Source organism: Oculina patagonica, chromosome 4, assembly GCF_052425735.1.
Source record: "Oculina patagonica isolate OP01 chromosome 4, crgOcupat, whole genome shotgun sequence".
Taxonomy (NCBI): Eukaryota; Metazoa; Cnidaria; class Anthozoa; order Scleractinia; family Oculinidae; genus Oculina; species Oculina patagonica.
Window position 1 is genome coordinate 58,537,627 of NC_135761.1, and position 19,414 is coordinate 58,557,040.

The window sequence follows — 19,414 nt, forward strand, 5'->3', positions numbered from 1 at the left end:
ACTTAGGGCCTGTCTATATAGAAAAAAAGTTGTCTCTGGTAAGAGGGTTACCCTGTACCCTTTTCAGCATCGGTGCAAAATGTGCTAAACAATGTTCCAAAAGGTTTTCGTGTGCAGTTTTATGTTGATAAAATAGAAATGGTAAAAGTTTCGCCTTGCCCTTACCTCTACGTGTACCACGGCAGTTTGATTGATGCCGAACTCCTCATGGACAGTCACAAGTACAACAGCTGTCCCAGACAGAGATGAGGTGGACACCTGACCGACTCTATTAACACTCACAACAGAAGCACTGCTGGAAGCAGCCATATTGCTCTGAGAACAGTCAGTTATAAGCTCGTATGTTATCCTTGCTGAACCATCCCTGTAAAATATGTTTCCTCTTTTAGTACGTCAAAGAATCAATAGCGTAAAGTCCAGAACTGAAGAAGCGAATTAAAATGTAACATGTGTCACATCCAAAATCCCACTCCAATGGTTTATAGTATCATCTACAATATATAGCAACTCGAAGAGAATACAACTATCAGTTGTACAGATAAGACTGAAAAAAGATAGAAACTGCATGGCCACTTTTTTTAAGCTGTAAAACATACTTTACTGACAGTTTGTTGAATAATAAAAGCTATCCTGCTTAATCTTGCGGCATATCTGAATGTCTGAATTAAGCCAACCCAGCCTAGTTGGCTAATTGTCTGGCAATATTTCATGCGATTTCGGAGGATTTTTGCTAAAATTTCGTTACAAGTTTTAGTTTCCAGGATGCAGCGATCCTCTACCCCCTCCCCCCAAATAGGAGCTGAAAGAAAAACGCTACTTAATTTGGAAAATAACAGGGGTCGTAATCTCTGGCACTATACGATATACTGTTAAAGAGTACAGTGAACAGATAGAAGTACTCGGTACTCAATCTTAGTTGAAAGCTTTAAGTTTTGCATACCTGTTTGTTTTAATTTTTGTGTTCACATTGTGGGGCAGAAGCAGAAAACCACTAGCAGGGAAGATTAACTCAAGCCTTTCATACACCTAACGGCAAACACAACATACAAGAACAGCATTAGATCTCCAGCCACAAAGATTACCTAGTGTTTTCTCTAAATATGTCAAAAATTCAACAGCAAAACACAAAAATCCACCACAGGGAGAATGGCTTTCAAAAAAGCAACTTAATACCAGCAACAATGTAAAAAAGTAAAGCTTTTTTCTTCTAAAGTAATTTTTTTCTTCTTCATTTTCTTCTTTACCTCCCACCTCAAATAGCTACGCCAATTGCGGGAGGTGAAAGACATTGTATATAATACGATTGTGTGAAAAAAAGTTTGTTGTTGTTGTTAACTCTGGTTTCTGTAGAACTAAGCGGCTAGGAGTATTGGTACTCCCCAATTGATGATGATGTTCATTTTGTCAGGTTTCCCAAACAATTTGCCAGTACCCATTTTATAATTATACACCTGGATGGAGAGACTCAGAGGCACAATGAGAGTCACATGCCTTGCTCAGTAACACAGTGCCGTGACCCTGGCAGTGCTTGAGCCTTGACCACTCAATCCACAGACCAAAGCAGTAGCCATTAAGCCATCACCAGCTGTGACACTACACCATTTGTTTTCGTACCTCAAAAGTGACATCATCTTGTAACAAGGCATCCAAGTGAGCCTGCTGATACCTGTGGTCAGTTATCTCCACACTGAGTCGCACAGTAGTCTGTCCTGGATTCACACAATGCAGGTCAACACGGAAATCATTTTCACTTTCTACAGCCACTCCACTCTACAAGCACAACATACAGATCAATTAGTTCATTACTTGAGTTTCTGTTCTATTTAAAATCATTATTTGTTTGATTGTATGTTTATAGTGTCCCCAATTGGCACAGCAGTGCTAAAGAGATTGACACTTACAATTTAAATAAAGTGATTTATGTGTTTATTTATTTATTTATTTATTTATTTATTTAGTTAAAACGTTTGAGCTGTAATGATTTTTAACTAACACAGAAACTAAGACTTTAAGCAGATGTTTTCGAATGTGGTGGTATGAAAAACACGCAAATCTCCTAGCTGTTTCACACAGACAGGCTGCAATGCCAGCTTTTGCATTAATATTGTAAACTCACCAGAGCATATACAGACTTGACTTGACACACATCAGGGTTGGTGGAGCTCCAAAAGAACTTCAAACCTGGTATAGCGTTGGCAAAGGTGAACGGTGTTTCATCGTTCAAGCCAATTGCATACATGCTTATCTGTTGGAAAAATCAACAAGAGGTAAGACAGTTAAAAGTGACAAATAATCAAGTTTTAACTTCTTTTTCAAGCCATGCGTAGTCCATGTGTTGTTTGTTACCGCTGTTTGTATCTGATTTCTATTGAAATTGAAATGGCCAAGGAACAAGAGTGCTAATGACGTATTGTTGATTTTTGGATGCCCATGGGCTTAAGAATATTTTCCTTTAACATTGACCAGAAATGTTTACATTGGTTGATGGTGGCAATTAAACGCTACCAAAGAAACCAGGCACTTTATGTATGTTTGTTTACTCTCATGGTAACCAAAGAAACTGGTCAGACCAAGCAAACACAATTTTCTTCCAAGTTAATCAAGTTCTGATCTGACTTAGAGCGGTTTTCACTTAAGTGTCGAAAGTAAATTGCGTTTGCTTTGGTTTTGCATTACTACGCTTAGTGATTGGCTTAAAAATCTCGCGCCACTTTCTCAGCCAATCAGGAGTAAAACCAAAACCAATCGTGACTTGCTTGCGCACGTTTTCCCGCGCTTCGTGCCAGCTACATGTATTTACTTCGAGTTTTGATTGGTTCACTGGATTGTATGTGTGTTTTGTGATTGGCCAGAGTAATAACTTTGGTTTTGGTTTTACGACACTCAATTGAAAACTGCTCTATTACCAGAACAAAGTACATTCAATAAGATTAATAACTATCATTTTAAAACATATGTAGTTGAGTCGTACATAATTTTATGTACCTTTGTTCCAGTGACAAGATTAGTAGAAGCAACATTGATCTTGATTCCTTTCAGTTGTACAACATGTATAATGATTACATCCTATGTACAATAACAAAAAAATGTTGATCACAAAGAAGAACTGCAGTGAAATACGAAAAAAAACAATTACCGGTAAGACTAAAAAATCTCGATGATTTGTGCAGAATGCAATATGGAACAATTGAAAGTATGATGTTTTATATATGTTCGTGTTTATTTGCTTTATTTTACTTTCGGAAAAACTGTTCACAGGCTACTTGTATTCTTTCCCAGGTGTTCCTTACGCTAATCTTTGCAAACTTAACACGACACTTTTGTTCGTATGTAACAAAATACTTTTGTCTTCCTTGAAAATGCGATAGCATGAAACTTTTGTTTTTTGTTTGTTTTACGGCGGCATCGATGACATTTGTTTAATTTAATTAAGTTACGGTTTAGACTGCACGAAAGACGATTCTCAAAAACTAAAGAAACAAATCTAATCAAAAAACATATTTTTCGACAGGTTTTTTAAAACGCAGTACAGCTAGGATATTTGTTTCCTGGTTATCAGGTGTTCACGCCGAAAATCCCGGTGCAAGTTTTTGCATACCTAATTAAGAAAGCGCTGTGAAAGTCTCAAAATCTAATTTAATTAATTTGCGGTTTTTACTTGGCGCCAAGAAGTCTGCAGGAAGCCTACCGCAAACACGCAATACAAGCGATGTTCATGATAGTTCCAGAAAACAACGTAGACTAATCTGCGCATGCGTTTGGTGTAAATTACGTTGAGTAGTACCACAAGGAAAGCAAAGGGTTTTCTGAAACAAATATATACGTTTGGGATCTGCATATGAAAGTAACGTAGATGTGCTCCAGGTTTTACCTAGGGGTACGGTCAGGTGCTCCCCACCCCCACCCCCTCCACAAGGAATAATTAATTAATTGATATTAATTAATTAATTGGTGATTAAAAGTTTACACTGTAGCACTTTAGGGGTTTAGGGGTTTATCACACGACTGCTCACCAAACCATCACAAAAGTGCATTCTGCACTAAAAAGGTTAAATAAAAAAGGTGTTTAACACCTTGGCATGGTATGTACAGCCAGTTGCTCTACTGAAAAAAGTCAAAGATTGGGCAGCTGTACACAGGCTAGGTATAAATTTGACTCCTTGAAATAATTCAAGCCTGATGTTTATTTTGTTTAGCAAGGGATTTTATTCATTATTTTTCAGAATTTCCAAAAGATGTTATCCCCCATGCCCTCCGAATTCCATAATTATTAACCCCCTCCCCCTACCCTCCGGATTTTCCTTTTTTTTTTTTGTCTGGCAGGGTTTGCAAATACTTCCAATTTGGCGTATTTAACATCAAATTATTTCAAATGACTTGATTTCTGTAACAGAGGGAGTCATAATGACTCAGGAAATTCTTGGATGAAAATTTTAGCAGGGGGAGGGTGGGGTTACACTGTACCTTGGAGTGCATTACTGTTTGACCCTTGACTGGATCAGAAGCCTGTACCAGTCCAGTAAGGTTTGTTGTGCCGAGTTGCTGTGCCTCGACCAGCCCCACATTACTGACAGTGGCTACAGTGTGGTTGGCGATAGTGAAGATTGTTGCAGCCTGAGGACTGGGTCCACCTGTACTTCGAACCTGTAAAAAGCAACATAATCAATTTTAACATTTTCAGTGTCTGATGGTTGGATGAGTCGCCATGGATACCTCCTTGCTATGCCAAGGGGTTCTGCCTGGCTATCCAAGCCTTCTAAGAATAGGTTCCTAAGCTACAAGTTATATCTGTGGTGAATTTAAAGTTAAAAGACCAATATCATCTATCTTCTTCTTAATGAGTAGAAGGATTATGATACAAACAGAAAACAATAATTTTTAGTACCTGAAATGAAGCCCCACGAATCAACACAACCACTCTTGGATCTAACCGCAAGGGTGCAAAAACCTGTCACAGAAAAAGCAACATATAACAACAATTTTAGTGAAAGAAAACTAAGTAGAGTGAGATGCTTTTTATTTAAAAGACTAAAGGACTCAGTTTCTAACTACTGTATGAAATGAAGATGACGTATTCAACATGGCACGAGCATGGGACAAAGAAAAATTCTGAGTCCCCGACGGGAATCGAACCCATGGCCTCCCAGATACCGGTTGGGCGCTCTAACCAACTGAGCTACGAGAGACTCGTTGTGAGCTGGGCCATTTTACTAGGTTGATAAGTGACATGCGTCCTGCATACTGCTAGGATCAGCAATGTCGAATTCATCAAGTTGGTAGTAAATAATAAAGATAGTAAATTTTAAGCTCGGTAATAAATAATGAAGATGACGTATTCAACATGACACGATCATCAGGGACAAAGAAAAATTCTGAGTCCCCGACGGGAATCGAACCCATGGCCTCCCAGATACCGGTTGGGCGCTCTAACCAACTGAGCTACGAGATTCGTTGTGAGCTGGGCCATTTTACTAGGTTGATAAGTGTGACACGCGTCCTGCATACTGCTAGGATCAGCAATGTCGAACTGTACTGTATGAAATGTCAGCAGGAAAAATGGCAACCAGTTTTTTCTGTGCTGCTAAGCCCAATAATGGGAGCTGCCATTTTTGATAAGTTCCTCCAGCATTTTTTGGGAAATAGCACAAGAACTGACCACATTCATTTGCAAGTACAGAGGGTGGGTCATTGAAGGCTGTGGTTCCTTTATGTCTTAACATTGGTTTGGGGAAAGACTGCCATTTTTTATACACCAACAGTGATCACCTGAAAGAGAAAGACAAGAGCAGTCTGGTCGGCAATCAGTGACTGGCCTCTTGCTCTTTCACTTATGTTATTGACACCACAGGATCAATTACCAGGAAGTGTTACTTAACATTAAAACATTAGGAATTATCACAGATGAGCCTTCTATTGTGGTTTTCAGTGATATGCAAACTCTGAAATTCAAAATCCAACTCCGTCAATCATAATTATGTATGGCAACAGGCTACAAACCTTGAAAAACAGAAACAAACAAAATGGATCGAAATCTACCAATCACAACTGACAGACATGACCTTTTGACCTGGTTGAAGTGAGCTTCTGTTTCCCAAGATATCTGCTAATATGATTGATGGCAGCAAAAAGCATTTACCATTGGTTGAGGATTGAATTTCAGAGTTTGCATATCACTGAAAACCGCAATAATGGAGACAACTGCTTTGGTGGATAGTCATCTTGTGGTATATTACACAGTTGTTAACGTGATGTTGTACCTGAATATCCTTAGGTTCACTAGTGGCACGCCCCTTTCCTGCAGTGGATGCTGTGAATGTGAGGCTTGCTGTACCAAGAGATAGGCCCTTGACATTAAAGTAAGCTGTGTCCTGGTTGATCTTGTCTTCATATTCAATGTCTGGTCTAAACATAATAACAAAATTTAAACAGATAAACTTTTATACTTGTACTATGTAGAGAGCACAGAGTTCAGAGAGAGCCGCGGTCTCCGTGGGCGCACGTAATATGCGTAGATCGGATAGATTGGCTGCCATGTTGGATGAGGGCAGAGAGAGGATTGTCTTTTCAGCCTCACTTCTACTACCCTAGGACACGTTTCTCCTATCCCCAATCCTCTCCCGAGTAAGAATCCAAGATGGCACCCGATCAAAATGTGTTCGAATATGCTCACTAAATACGCCTGCTTTGCAGCCTACTCTGGGGATCACCAATGTTCATCACAATTACCTTATACTCTAAAATCCCAGTTATAAGCCCTCCCCCTCCCTTGGATATACCGGTAAGCCCCCTTCTCTCAATATTGTAACATTAATAGAATTGTTTTCCAGCTTCAACAATATCAAACACAAGTTTCGTTTCCCTTTACGAAATTCAACATGCATTAATCAAACGCCGCATTCTAGAGCAAAAATATTAATAAATCCCGCCCTCAAATAAACGCCGCATCATGATGTGACGTTTATTCAAATAATAGACTCAATAAGCAAATCCAGCAGTTATCAAGCTTATGTAAGCCTTAAATATCTATTTTCCTTGACTGTAACAATGTTTTAAAATTTTGAAAATGATTTTTGAGACAAGCACTACAACATGTTCCTGTTTTTTAAATTTCAAATGTTAAGTTACCATGCATTATTTTTGTTACTTACCTGATGTTCAGAATGTCTGGAGTGAAGTGTGGTGTTAATGTGAGGAATTTAAGGCTTCTAAATAACAGTGGAGAGCCAAACATGTCCAGCAGCTGTAGTCTTAGAGTCTCTGATGAGTGGATCTCGATCTAACAAGCAAAACAAAGTGTTAAAACAATGGCAAGCAATCATTAGAACTCTAACATGTTTATTGACACATTGCTCTTTTTAGAGAAGAGTACAAAATTAATGCTCCTACTTTACCAAATTCCAAAGAGTTCCTAGGAAATTTGCACAGTATTTAAGCACCTTGGGTGCATTCAGCAATTTTGAAATCAAGATGTCAAAGAGAAAAAAAAATCCTTCAAAAAGCTACAGGACACTTGTACAAATTCTATCTAACACTCAAAAGCAAGAAATTGCCAAAAACTATCTTGATTTCAGTAACACGTTTTACCCTTTTCTCTACCTAATTTATTATGTACAATCAATGCCATATTCCATAACTTTTCATGGCTCACTTTAATCCCACGACTTTACGGGCCTGAAAAATGAAATTCTAAAATTCCATGACTTTCCAGGTTTTTCATGACCCATACCAGCCATGCTTTACACGTCACACACCTTGTTTGCAACAGCAACATCCACTCCGTAGACATCTGACACTTGTACATTTAGAACTGCTGGGCCAGTAGAATCCAGGCAGACATCATGTACTGTAACAGTGAGAAGCCCCTCAGATCTTGGTATCACCTGAAACAAATAATATAGAATACACTGTAGTTCAATGGTACTGAAAAACAGACGTCTGACTCTGAAATTCAAAGGTGATTGGAGAAGATTGGAGCATGATTCAGATACTGGCTAGGTATGAAGAAGACTTTGGTAGGGTACAAATCTAGGGGTTTCAGATAAGCATAAAAAAATGAGAGGAAACAGGCAAGGGTAATAGGGGCTACAGGAAGGGTAATTGAAACATAAAGGCATAGGGTATAGAGGAAATACAAGGGAAGGGTAAAAAGAGAGAATACAAGAACATGGGGATCACAAGTACACAAACAGTGGTTTAGAGGAGGGACAGGAAGGGGCACAGGTAGATCAGGCAGGGGTATGGAGGAAATACAGGCTGCATTTTGAGTGAATAAAAGGCGCAGGGGTACAGAGGGGATAGTGTATATAAATGTAGGACGTTCAAGAATGGGCAATTCAGGTTGTGAAGGGATTTGTTTACATGCAGTGGGTAAAAGAGGGTACAAATAGGGGCATAGGGAGGGGTTAGAGAGGGTACAGTAAGAAGCATGGAGAAATAGACAGGGGTATGGGGAAGTACAAGCAGGGGTATGGAGGGATATAGACATGGGATATAGGCTGGAGTATGAAGGGGTACCGTCAAGGTAAGTGGATAAAGAAGATACATGGAGATTAGGCAAAATAATTATTAGAAAATGTCAGTTGGTGTTGCATACTCACCACAAGATCAGTCTTTCCTTGGTAATTGACTTTTGCAATCACATTGCTGCTACCTTTTACAGCAAAGTGACCTGAGCCACCTTCAATGTGAAAAACAACCTACAGGAATATTGAAAAGCAGAGTTATCTTCTGGTCTCCTACACACTAGGTGACAAGCAGCTTGAGAGAAGTTTCTTAAGTATTGAATTGAAAGAATCAGCTGTTAATTTTCCAAAGTTATAAAAATCTGTACCTGATTGTCTGGATGATTCAGTATGGAGGCTCCTGGTGGAACAAGTTTTCTCTCAGGCACTAACAACAACTTCAGATGTCCTCGGAGATTGAACTTTTTGGGCTCCTTAGAATAATAACGACAATGATGAATAAATGTTGGCCTTAGTAAACATCCCCAAAAGAACAGCTTCATTTATTACAGATTTATAATATTGTAGCTTTACAATTAACAGCTTTGTTATAGACATGTCAGAAAACAAACGTATGAAAAAGGATTTTGTTTTTACAGTAGTCATACAAATAATTAACAGCATAGAAATAAATTGTGCATTTGTAAAGTTTTGTCCAATTCAGCGGAATATTCAAACGCTGTGAACTGGCGTTTCACGTTTCAACCCCTCATGAGTTTCTGATTGCGATCACAGCAACTTATGGTAATAACGAACGTTAATGCTAATGATATAACAATGGCTAGATTTATTCTAGAGACGGATGGTCCGTTTGGACCAACTTGCAATAAGTTAAACATTTTTCAGTTCATCTGCTAATCCATCTGTGTATAAATACAGGAAAAAAGAAGTTTTTCCATCCAGACGAACTATCTGCCAAGTTCATCTTGATAATAGTCCAGTTGTATTAGATAGTAACAAAGTAGGCAGCAATGACAACAATAGCTAACAACAATATTGTCAAACCTTTAATTCCTGTCCACACCACCTGAGGATATCACACTCATATCCTTCAATTGTTGCCTGGATGATAACCCCACCCATCCTGTCACTCAAACTCACAGTCTGATAAGCTATGCAAACAAAATTTAAGAAACAGTCAAATACAGTAGCTGCATTTTAAGATGCATATAAGAAATGGAACATGCATTAACTTCTGAGAATGAAAAATGACTCACAGAGAAGGGTGCCAGATAGGTTTTCAACGCAAGGTGTCAATAAGGAATTTCAGTAGGTCAATTGATATGAGCCTCAAAAATCCCTGGTTCCCATTTGTTGAAAGGGCAAATAATGCTATCGACTGGATAAATCACTATCAAGTGGATAGCATAGTTTTTTGTTGACATTAATTATCAACTGGATAGCAATTTATCTGGTGAAAAGTAAGCATTATCTACCAGAGCTGTCATTATAAGTGTTTAAGCAACTGTTGCATTGAACTTATTACTCATAGCATTTCACATGAGGTGCAACATAGCACCAATTGACATCTTCACTGGTAACATTGGGTGAACTCAGCCGTAACAGGGTTACGGCCCTTAACGACAGCCCTGTCCACCTTTTGACAACGGGGGAAGCGGGGAGAAGGGGGAAAATAACTTGCTGGACCAGGGAGCAAACCATGTCGCGTTTTTCACTTGAGACCCATAGATCTAGAGCTCACCTTGAACACTGTAGAGGCTTAGAAGGGGAATGATGATTTCAACCTTGAAATTGCAATAGTATTTTTCCTGCTTGCTACATAAGATAAACTGCATAATGTGTAAAATTTATCGAGAAATGAAGCAAAATACATACATATCGCTCTTCTAAGGCTTTCGTCTTCCTTGTATTTGACAAACATCATCTTGACAGAGCTCGTCATGTCCACAAATTCTGCCAGCATGGGATCACTGGTTGACCACACGACCGTCAGTGATGTAAAGTTGTCAAATGATCGTCCAAGCGAGTCACGCAGGTGGACCACAAGATTCAACTTCTGATTGTTTCGAACATGGATCTAAAAACAAAAAACAAACCCCCCAAAAACGTTTCAATGAATGATTCTTAAATTGGAGCTGTGAAATGTTGCGGTAAATTCTGCGTATGTGAACCTTGTCTCAGTGCACGGAATTCTGAATTGAGCAGTCCAGATTCAAGCCCTGAAAGACTTCAGTGTATACGCTGCAGTGCAAAGCAGCTACATCAATAAGGTGACTACACTCAAGCAAACAATGCAGAATAAAACTCACTTTCTCCAAAACATGGCTTTTGAAATTGATTACAAAGTCCCACAATCATAATTTGTGCATCCATTATTTCAATTCCATTTAGAGGCAATGTTACTTTGTTAATGTATATTTTGTACCTCTTTGTTGGAGCTGACACAATTTTCAGGAGAAAGTTGACGCCCATCCACAGTTGGAAGCTTAATGTCAGGCACGATAGTCAGTGATGCTGGATCCGCACATGCAAATCTAAACAAACAAAATTCACCCAGGTTGGCACAAAGCGCACAAGCAAAAGTAAACAGAGTAATAAGAATAAAAAATGTCATTGACAAGGGGAAATAATTATTGTGTTGACAAACCATCAAATTCTCAAAACAAACATTAAAAGATTTGTATGGAAAATAGCAAGGAGAATAAAAATCCACTACAACATATTCCAGATGATGCAGATCAGCTATAACATATACCCCACATGGCTAGTGTTGAGGCCTAATGTGTTCCATGGTGCGATAAGGATGGATGACATGTCCGTTGTTGATTAACTGTACAAACTATGTGTATCTAGTGTATGGAGAAGCAGTCAAAATAATGGTTAATACAGTAGAACCCCGGTAACTTGAACTCTGAAGGGAAATGAAAAACAGTTCTAGTTAGCGGGGTTTTGAGTTATCGGAGTCGATGAAATATTTAATTTGCTGAGTTAATAATTGACAGTTTACTGATTTTTTAGCACTTCTGTATACAGTACAGTGCAAATTGAACTTACCGTAAACACCCGCGTATAAGCCGCACCCGCAGATAAGCCGCACCCTGAGTTTAACAACTCAAATGTTGGAAAAAAAGTTTTTCGAAAGTAAATCAAAGAAAATCCAAAGTCGAGTCAAAAATCCAAAGTTGAGTCTTTAGGAAGTCTTCTTCATCGAACGTAAACTCAATGAACATTGAAACAGAAAATACTTCAGTCTTACCCACAATTTGAGCTCTTTAATATAATGAAAACCAACTTTGACATACTATGGGTGATCTTTTTCTGGCATTTGTTGACAGGTATTTCTTCATTCAACGCAGTTTTTCCATAGATTTTTGTGTGACAACAACAAGAACTTGCGTTTGCAGAACGTTCGTAGCTTAGTAACCAGGCATTTGATCGGACGCGAAATATGGGACTAGGGCGAGAATGTAAAGCAAAACAAGATGGCGATGGAGGCGTTCGGGTTTCGTGGCTATCATATTGACAAATTAAAGAGATTTGGAAGCCATCTATTGGAGATAAACTTGTTGGATAAAGAGATTTTCGTAATCAATTCGACAAATTTTTCATCAAAGTGCAAAATGAGAAAGAAACAATTGGCCATCTTACTCGTGAATACTCGTGGTATTTTCTCGCTCGTAAAAGTATCAACATTACTGTTAAAGTTATAGGCCATTGTCGACACTGCAAACAGTATAGGAGCTGTCAAACTTGCAAAAGCAATGACCGGTACTCTCTTGTAGTTTTATGTTTTTTTAATTTACATAATTTTCCATAAATTAGCATCAGTTAACGAAAATTTACGGCACCTTTTCCGAATGTTCCCGCAGATAAGCCGCACCCCCGCTTTCGAGCGAAAATTTTTGAAAAAAAGGTGCGGCTTATCTGCGGGTTTTTACGGTATCTTGCCAGAAACTCTAACACAACCATACATCGTTATGATAAAAGTGGAAAATTGGCTGTCAAGTAGGTAATCTGTTCGTTGCACTAATCAATAGGCAACCGTGGTGAGTTGCAAGAACCCGAATTCGAGTTATTGTCCTACTCTAATTATTTAGCTTACCTGATTGGAACAGAAGAGCTTGCTGGATATGGATTCTTGGGTGATGGCTTGTTTCCAACTTTAACAGTCAAGATCTTAACAAAAGAAGTCAATTTTTTATTGACATTTGAAAAAAAGTCATGGTTTTGTTTACATGACCACTCACCAAAATAATAAATTTATCTTATCCACATACTTTTAATCTTAACAGAGCTTGGGTACACCTTTGTAGACAAACCTTAAAAATGATTCAAAACTATAGAAAAACTAAGATATCAGTATATTATTAAATGTATACACAAATGTGAGGATGCTGATAAATCTGTTGCAACATTTTCTGTAAAATTAAACATAATTATAAGGGTGTTGCAGACAAATCTACTAAACTGATTTAAACTTGACTGCAAGCTTCTCATAACAGATACGTTCCTCTACAAATAAATAACTTTAAGTTTGATTTATTGATTGATTTGGTTGAAATACTTTAAAAGGCAAATTATATTGGATATAATTGTTTAAAATCAGATTCATGTACAGTTCCTGTACAGCATTCAAAATAAAGTAGGCCATTGTTTGACTTTGAATGGATTATCATCACATGCCTTGTGATGGAACCCTAGCGTGCATGAACACAAGACTAATGCTCTTACCTGTTCACCTTGCTTTCGACAAATGATATTGAAATAGTGATATGATCCACTATGGTCCACTGCAAGAAATCAGGCAATAATTGAATAAGGAGCAACAATGCTGAATAAACGCCACAGTGCTTATTCAAGTTAGTAAGGTAAGTATGATCTTCATTATTAAGGTTAGTTTAAAATTGTTACTCCATAACTTGACTTGCTAACCACACAAACCATTCATTTTTATGAAAGTGCTAGTCATAATGTACATACAACCAGAACGAAATCCAAAGAACAACATGTAACAAAATTCTTATTAATTACATAATCTTTTTTTTTTTTACTTACCAAGATAATCTGCTGTAGGATAATCACCAATGGAGACATATTCAGCTTTCAGTGGATCTGGAATAACTGTTTAAAGAAAGACATTAAATTTTGACAGTTAATCTAACTGACATACCAACCCTCCAAGTTCATTTTTTTTTTTCCTTAGTGGCCATTTGGCCACCAACTGCTCAAGTTTGGTTGCCCGTGAAAAATGTAGTCGCTAAATTAAGCTCACGCTTTCAATCCTTTATCTCAATTTTAGTCGCAAGGCTGGCAACATTGCGGTTCCAATAAAGTCGTCAGCTCCAAACTTTTAGTTGCCATGGCGACTAAAATGGTTTTAACTTGGAGGGTTGCAAACTGGCAAACAGAGAGAAAAATTGGAGAAAGCACTTTTGTGTTGGTCTGTGGAGGTGTAATCACAAAAGGAACCATGAAACTGGCTCTTGCTTTTGGGTTCAGTTCTTGGAATACAAGATACTCAACTCTTTCCACCTCTGAAATGTCAACACTCCTCATATCAGGATGACATAAAAATGAAAAAATTCAGGGTGCCTTTTAAGAAAGCTGTTATGTTAGTCCACCAGCCTGGAGCTCTGGGAAATTAGCCCAAAATTTATCTGCTGTTAGTTCTCTTGAATGTGCTACTTTTTTTTGAAAAAAATCAAATAGGGATGCTTGCTGTTAAGCAGCCTCTGATTAACCTAGCAAAGTAAGTTACTCCACTGGACTTCTAGGCTGTCATAAAGCATCTTTGGTTGCTCTGTATCATAACATCATAAATTGTTCCAGTAGTTAATAATTTTATTCAGTGTATAGAAACCAGAATAAAATTAATACTCTTCCGGATCAGTGATGAGTAGCTAGGATTAAAAATACAAGTACAACCTACTGAAATTTTGCTAGATTTCATCTCCAATTTCAGAGAATTCCAAAAAATGATAACAAAAACAGCCTACAGTATATCTTACGTTCTTTATAGTGCCCAGATGTATCAACAATCCATGGAAGAGGCCCACCCTCCAGCATGACATTCTTTGTAGCACACAAAGAAACCACACCAATGTCCACAGGATCAAGAACCTAAAATTTTGATAACAATTATTTGAAATAATTAAAAACAATTTATACATCAGTTGTACCCGATTCCTGGATTTTTTGGGTTGGAAAATTTGGCAAGTATTTTTTTGGGTGACTTGATTTAAATAGGGGATTTTTTTGGGTATTAAAAACAAACTTAAGTGCCTTGGCGCGGCCTTGGCGTATTTATGGTATGATGAATAAACAAACACGAGCGTTCAATTTTTTATGGTTTTCGTTGTGTTATATTATTACCCCTCCTGGCAATTTAGGGGTAATTTGACAAGGGATTTTAGGGGGGGGGGGGGTTACTTTTGGTCCAGGGACTTTTTTGGGTAATGTCAGAAGACTTAAGGATTTTTTTGGGTCCTGAGTTTTGCCTCCATTCGATCATCCCCGTCATTTACGTAGTACCCCTCCTGGGGTAGGAATCTGTAGGAATCATTCTAGGAAAACTCCCCCTTTTAGGGAGCTTCTTGAATTTTAAACAGGGATTCACACAGAATACCCAAAAGAGCTTCAGAAAGTACATGTATCCAGGTTCATGACTTGCTTGAAGTGATTCTGAGTTATGACTGACCTTCAAGGGATGGTAGGCACCAACAGTCACAGTAGCTCTCAGAATTATCTCCTTGTATTGGTATGTGACAGTTAGAGTAGTGAAGCCAGGACGGAGGGCTACAAGTTTCACAGACATGCAACTACCAGCAGTTATTTCATAATTCCCTGAAATAAACAGGAACAAGACAGTTCAAAAAGAGTTACACTGTCTACTGGTAATAGGCAGCTTAAGATGCAAACCTTTGCACATGATGACGTCAATTTAGAAAATAATCAGGATTTGGGCAAGATTGACAGCAAATGTCCCAAAATCCCTGCCACCATCTTACCATCAGGGATGTGATTTTAAAGGGTTGCCATTCAAGTGAAATCATGAGTTAGATAGATAGATAGATTTTATAAGTAAACTTGTAGCGGCTGAATTATGAACTACTTTACAATGATAATCATATTATACAAGATAAAATATTACAAACTATTTATAATTAAAACTATGGTTAATAATAAAAGTGTTTCTAAACCTGTGTTTTACAAAAAAGTAGCTCTAAGTACACCCAGCTTTTTCAGTGTTTGAAGCTGCTTTACACAGGAAAAGACCAAAGTCTATGTAAAGCAATTCTCTTTTGACCACACTACATTCAAAGTTGAAAAAACATGCAAGGACTTTTCAAGGACTTGCACACAAATTTAAGGACTTTTGTAAGTAGAATTTTAAGTAAGTACATGCTAGAAAACTTAGGTTAAAACTTGTATACGGAGTATCCATACTCCTTCTCAGGTCTTTTTTCTTTCTCTTTAATTCTCCACTGTAATCTATTATTACGTAGTTTAACCATTAATTGCATTGTAATATAACTATATATGTGTGACTATCAATAAAAAATAAAAAAATAAAAAAAAAGGAAATGGACTCCCCCTAAAATTCAAGGACTTTTGAAGACTGTGCGAACCCTGATAAAGACTAATGACTGTCAATATTGCTAAAAACAATTTTCTTCTTCAGACTTACTATGATCTTCTACTAGCTTGAAGATTGACGGGTCTGAAAATGTGTACGTCACAGGAAGGGTGCGGCAGTCAGTAAACACATGGAACTCTTGGCACTCTGAGGAAAAAAAGTCAAACGCATTATCTGGATTTTTTATGACATCAAAAAGCTAACAACATGCACATATCCACTGTGCAAAAGTTACACTGAAGGCGAGCGTAAAAAAAACTCAAAAGAAAGGCTTACACTTGAAACATCCGTCTTTCCCAATTCATTATCAGTGGCAGTTAAATTACCTTCATCAACTATTAAGTGTTTCACCTGCGCACTGACGCAGCACAACAGTTTGTTCACCTGCGCATTGACGCAGCACAACAGTTTGTTCACCTGCGCACTGACGCAGGACAACAGTTTGTTCACCTGCGCACTGACGCAGCACAACAGTTTGTTCACCTGCACACTGACGCAGCACAACAGTTTGTTCACCTGCGCACTGACGCAGCACAACAGTTTGTTCACCTGCACACTGACGCAGCACAACCGTTTGTTCACCTGCGCACTGACGCAGCACAACAGTTTGTTCACCTGCGCACTGACGCAGCACAACAGTTTGTTCACCTGCGCACTGACGCAGCACAACAGTTTGTTCACCTGCGCACTGATGCAGCACAACAGTTTGTTCACCTGCGCACTGACGCAGCACAACAGTTTGTTCACCTGCGCACTGACGCAGCACAACAGTTTGTTCACCTGAGCACTGATGCAGCACAACAGTTTGTTCACCTGAGCACTGACGCAGCACAACAGTTTGTTCACCTGCGCACTGACGCAGCACAACAGTTTGTTCACCTGAGCACTGACGCAGCACAACAGTTTGTTCACCTGAGCACTGACGCAGCACAACAGTTTGTTCACCTGCGCACTGACGCAGCACAACAGTTTGTTCACCTGAGCACTGACGCAGCACAACAGTTTGTTCACCTGAGCACTGACGCAGCACAACAGTTTGTTCACCTGCGCACTGACGCAGCACAACAGTTTGTTCAGAAACTAATAACTCTATTCATTTCTGTGTTTTTAAGACCTGCCCTGTACCTGTATAAATGCAAGAAGCCACAGCTAGTGGAAGAGAGAGTGAAACGCCAACTTCTGCTTCAACAACTGAGGGAATGAACTCCATCTTCTTTGGCTGAAGAACATAAACCTGACAAAGAGAATAATTTTTTTTGATATATAGTGAAAATAATAGTGAAATTCTTGATAAGTAACTATGTCTATTTACATGGAATAGTAATAAAATTAACATACATACAATCTTTATTTATACACGATGAAAGATAAAAGCTACAAGCTTGTGGGGTCATGTACAAATTAAAACTAGACAAAAAGATAAAAAATGTTAAAAAACAGCTATAAAAAGCGTAAGATCTACGTATTAAAACTGTTAATTATAATTATGAATCAAATTGTATTCTTCCAATTAACAAGATGCAAGTGTAGCATGCCACACCTGTATAAATCTAGACAAACTGCACAATAATGATATTATCAACATTTTGATTTAATTTGACAAAAAAGAGCAGGGTTTTTAAGTCTCTAGCACAGAGTACATGAAAACCTGCAATATTTACTCACAAAAGGTTCAAATAACAAACAGACAATACCTACCTCTGCTGTTCCAAAGTTTGCTAAGTTCCTCATGTCTGCAGCACGCACCTGGGTGTGTCCCACTGCAGTGTTTGTCATGACAATGCCCTTGGTGCTAACTGTCGCTACAGAGGTGTTAGAGGATGTCCAGACGTACATGCCACTGCCGCCAGATGGCTGTAAAGAATGCAGAACAGGAAACATTGGCAACCAAGTAAACTAGGCTTATTCATGACAGACAAAAGTCCTAATCAACAAGCCTGTGTGGCTGGAGAAGCAAGATGAAGGGGACTCCCCAGTCCCCCCCCCCTTCCTTTTCTCCCTCTCCCTTTTCCTCCCTCACCCTCCCCTTCCGGTGCCCGCCATGCACGATACTAATCATCCTGAAACACAACGAGTTTACAGTACTTACAGGACATTTTACACACACCCCCAGAGAATTTGCATGTGTTTTTTTCACCCCCATGAATTTGAGTGTAATAGTTTTTTACATCAGTGTAAAGTGCACGTAAATTGCATGCAATATGATATTTATTAGCATGAAATACGTATGATGCTGCAACACTTGTGGCCAATACAGAACAACAGTAACCACAACTGAGATCAGCGTTACACTTTCTTACTAAGCAGTCAAATCATTTCCAAACCAAAAGACAGCTCTTACTAAAGTTGACTCCCGGGGGAGGGAATGCGCGTCGTCTCGCTTAGGGGTGTAAGTTTAGGAATTTTTGGTCAAAATTTTTTGCCATAAAGTAACAAACTGGGCTCTATTTACAAGTATTAAAAAAAATTAAATAAAAAAAAAAACGCGGTCTCGTTTAGCGCTGCACACAAAGAAATATACAAATATAAATAATTCTACTCTTAGTTTTTTGGTAGCTTTGGCTACACTCAGACTGGTCTCTTTTAGGGGTTCTTTCAAAATTTCCAACGTGCATTCCCACCCCTTTCAAATAGAATTCCCCTCCCCTGGAGTTGACTGGCACCTGGATTCCCATGCAGGACATAATAATTTAATTACCTCCAGTAAATATTGAAACTGGTTCTGAGCTGCCATATTCTGTGCTACTGGATACCAAGGGAAAAGGATTATTTCAGGGTTGACAACCACCGGGTCAAAAATTTCTGCTTCTTGCTGCCCTGAGATGGGATTCTCAAATTTATAAACAACATCTGTACCAAGAATCTGCAATAGAAAGACAAGTCATCATAAAATTACAATACTTAGCTGGCCTGGGCTTATCTTTGCTCAATGTCCCTAACACGTTCAGGTAAGCGTATTTTTTGGGAGGGCTTACATATTGGGGGGTGGGGGGAGCCGATTTTCTGATGTAAAATTGCATTTCAAAAACTTTGGGTCTTAATTAATTAAGATGATGGGATAATGTATCTGGATTTTTTTTGGTGCACACAAGTATCCCAAAAGCTCTGCAAACTGTAAAGCTGAACAGCTCTGCAAACATACTGTAATGAAAGCTCAAAATTAAACAAGTCCTTCAGTTGTTAACCAAACATTAACAGTTCTCTTAGCATACAAACACATAGTACCCTATAACATTACAACAAAATACAAAACAGGGCCCACAATGTTTGTGCCTGAGATTTGGTGAGCTTGTGTTTTTTGGGGGTAGGGGTGGGC

The 19,414-nt window shown here is 38.5% G+C and overlaps 1 protein-coding gene across 1 annotated transcript in view; it reads right to left on the bottom strand.

The window, feature by feature from the left end:
* LOC144650895 (nuclear pore membrane glycoprotein 210-like) overlaps nt 1-19,414 on the bottom strand; it is a 40,348-nt gene that overhangs the window by 7,818 nt on the left and 13,116 nt on the right. Inside the window, exons 13-36 of the mRNA XM_078510680.1 lie at nt 18,797-18,961; nt 17,797-17,952; nt 17,224-17,332; nt 16,150-16,245; nt 15,160-15,305; nt 14,471-14,582; nt 13,518-13,583; nt 13,194-13,252; nt 12,565-12,638; nt 10,888-10,996; nt 10,338-10,539; nt 9,507-9,613; nt 8,831-8,935; nt 8,598-8,696; nt 7,752-7,880; nt 7,149-7,276; nt 6,258-6,402; nt 4,886-4,948; nt 4,465-4,644; nt 2,986-3,066; nt 2,117-2,245; nt 1,615-1,770; nt 941-1,026; nt 166-364 (exon numbers count right to left, since the gene is read on the bottom strand). Of these exons, the coding sequence (XP_078366806.1) occupies nt 166-364; nt 941-1,026; nt 1,615-1,770; nt 2,117-2,245; nt 2,986-3,066; nt 4,465-4,644; nt 4,886-4,948; nt 6,258-6,402; nt 7,149-7,276; nt 7,752-7,880; nt 8,598-8,696; nt 8,831-8,935; nt 9,507-9,613; nt 10,338-10,539; nt 10,888-10,996; nt 12,565-12,638; nt 13,194-13,252; nt 13,518-13,583; nt 14,471-14,582; nt 15,160-15,305; nt 16,150-16,245; nt 17,224-17,332; nt 17,797-17,952; nt 18,797-18,961 (2,901 nt within the window). The remainder of the gene's footprint in view (nt 1-165; nt 365-940; nt 1,027-1,614; nt 1,771-2,116; nt 2,246-2,985; nt 3,067-4,464; nt 4,645-4,885; nt 4,949-6,257; nt 6,403-7,148; nt 7,277-7,751; nt 7,881-8,597; nt 8,697-8,830; nt 8,936-9,506; nt 9,614-10,337; nt 10,540-10,887; nt 10,997-12,564; nt 12,639-13,193; nt 13,253-13,517; nt 13,584-14,470; nt 14,583-15,159; nt 15,306-16,149; nt 16,246-17,223; nt 17,333-17,796; nt 17,953-18,796; nt 18,962-19,414) is intronic.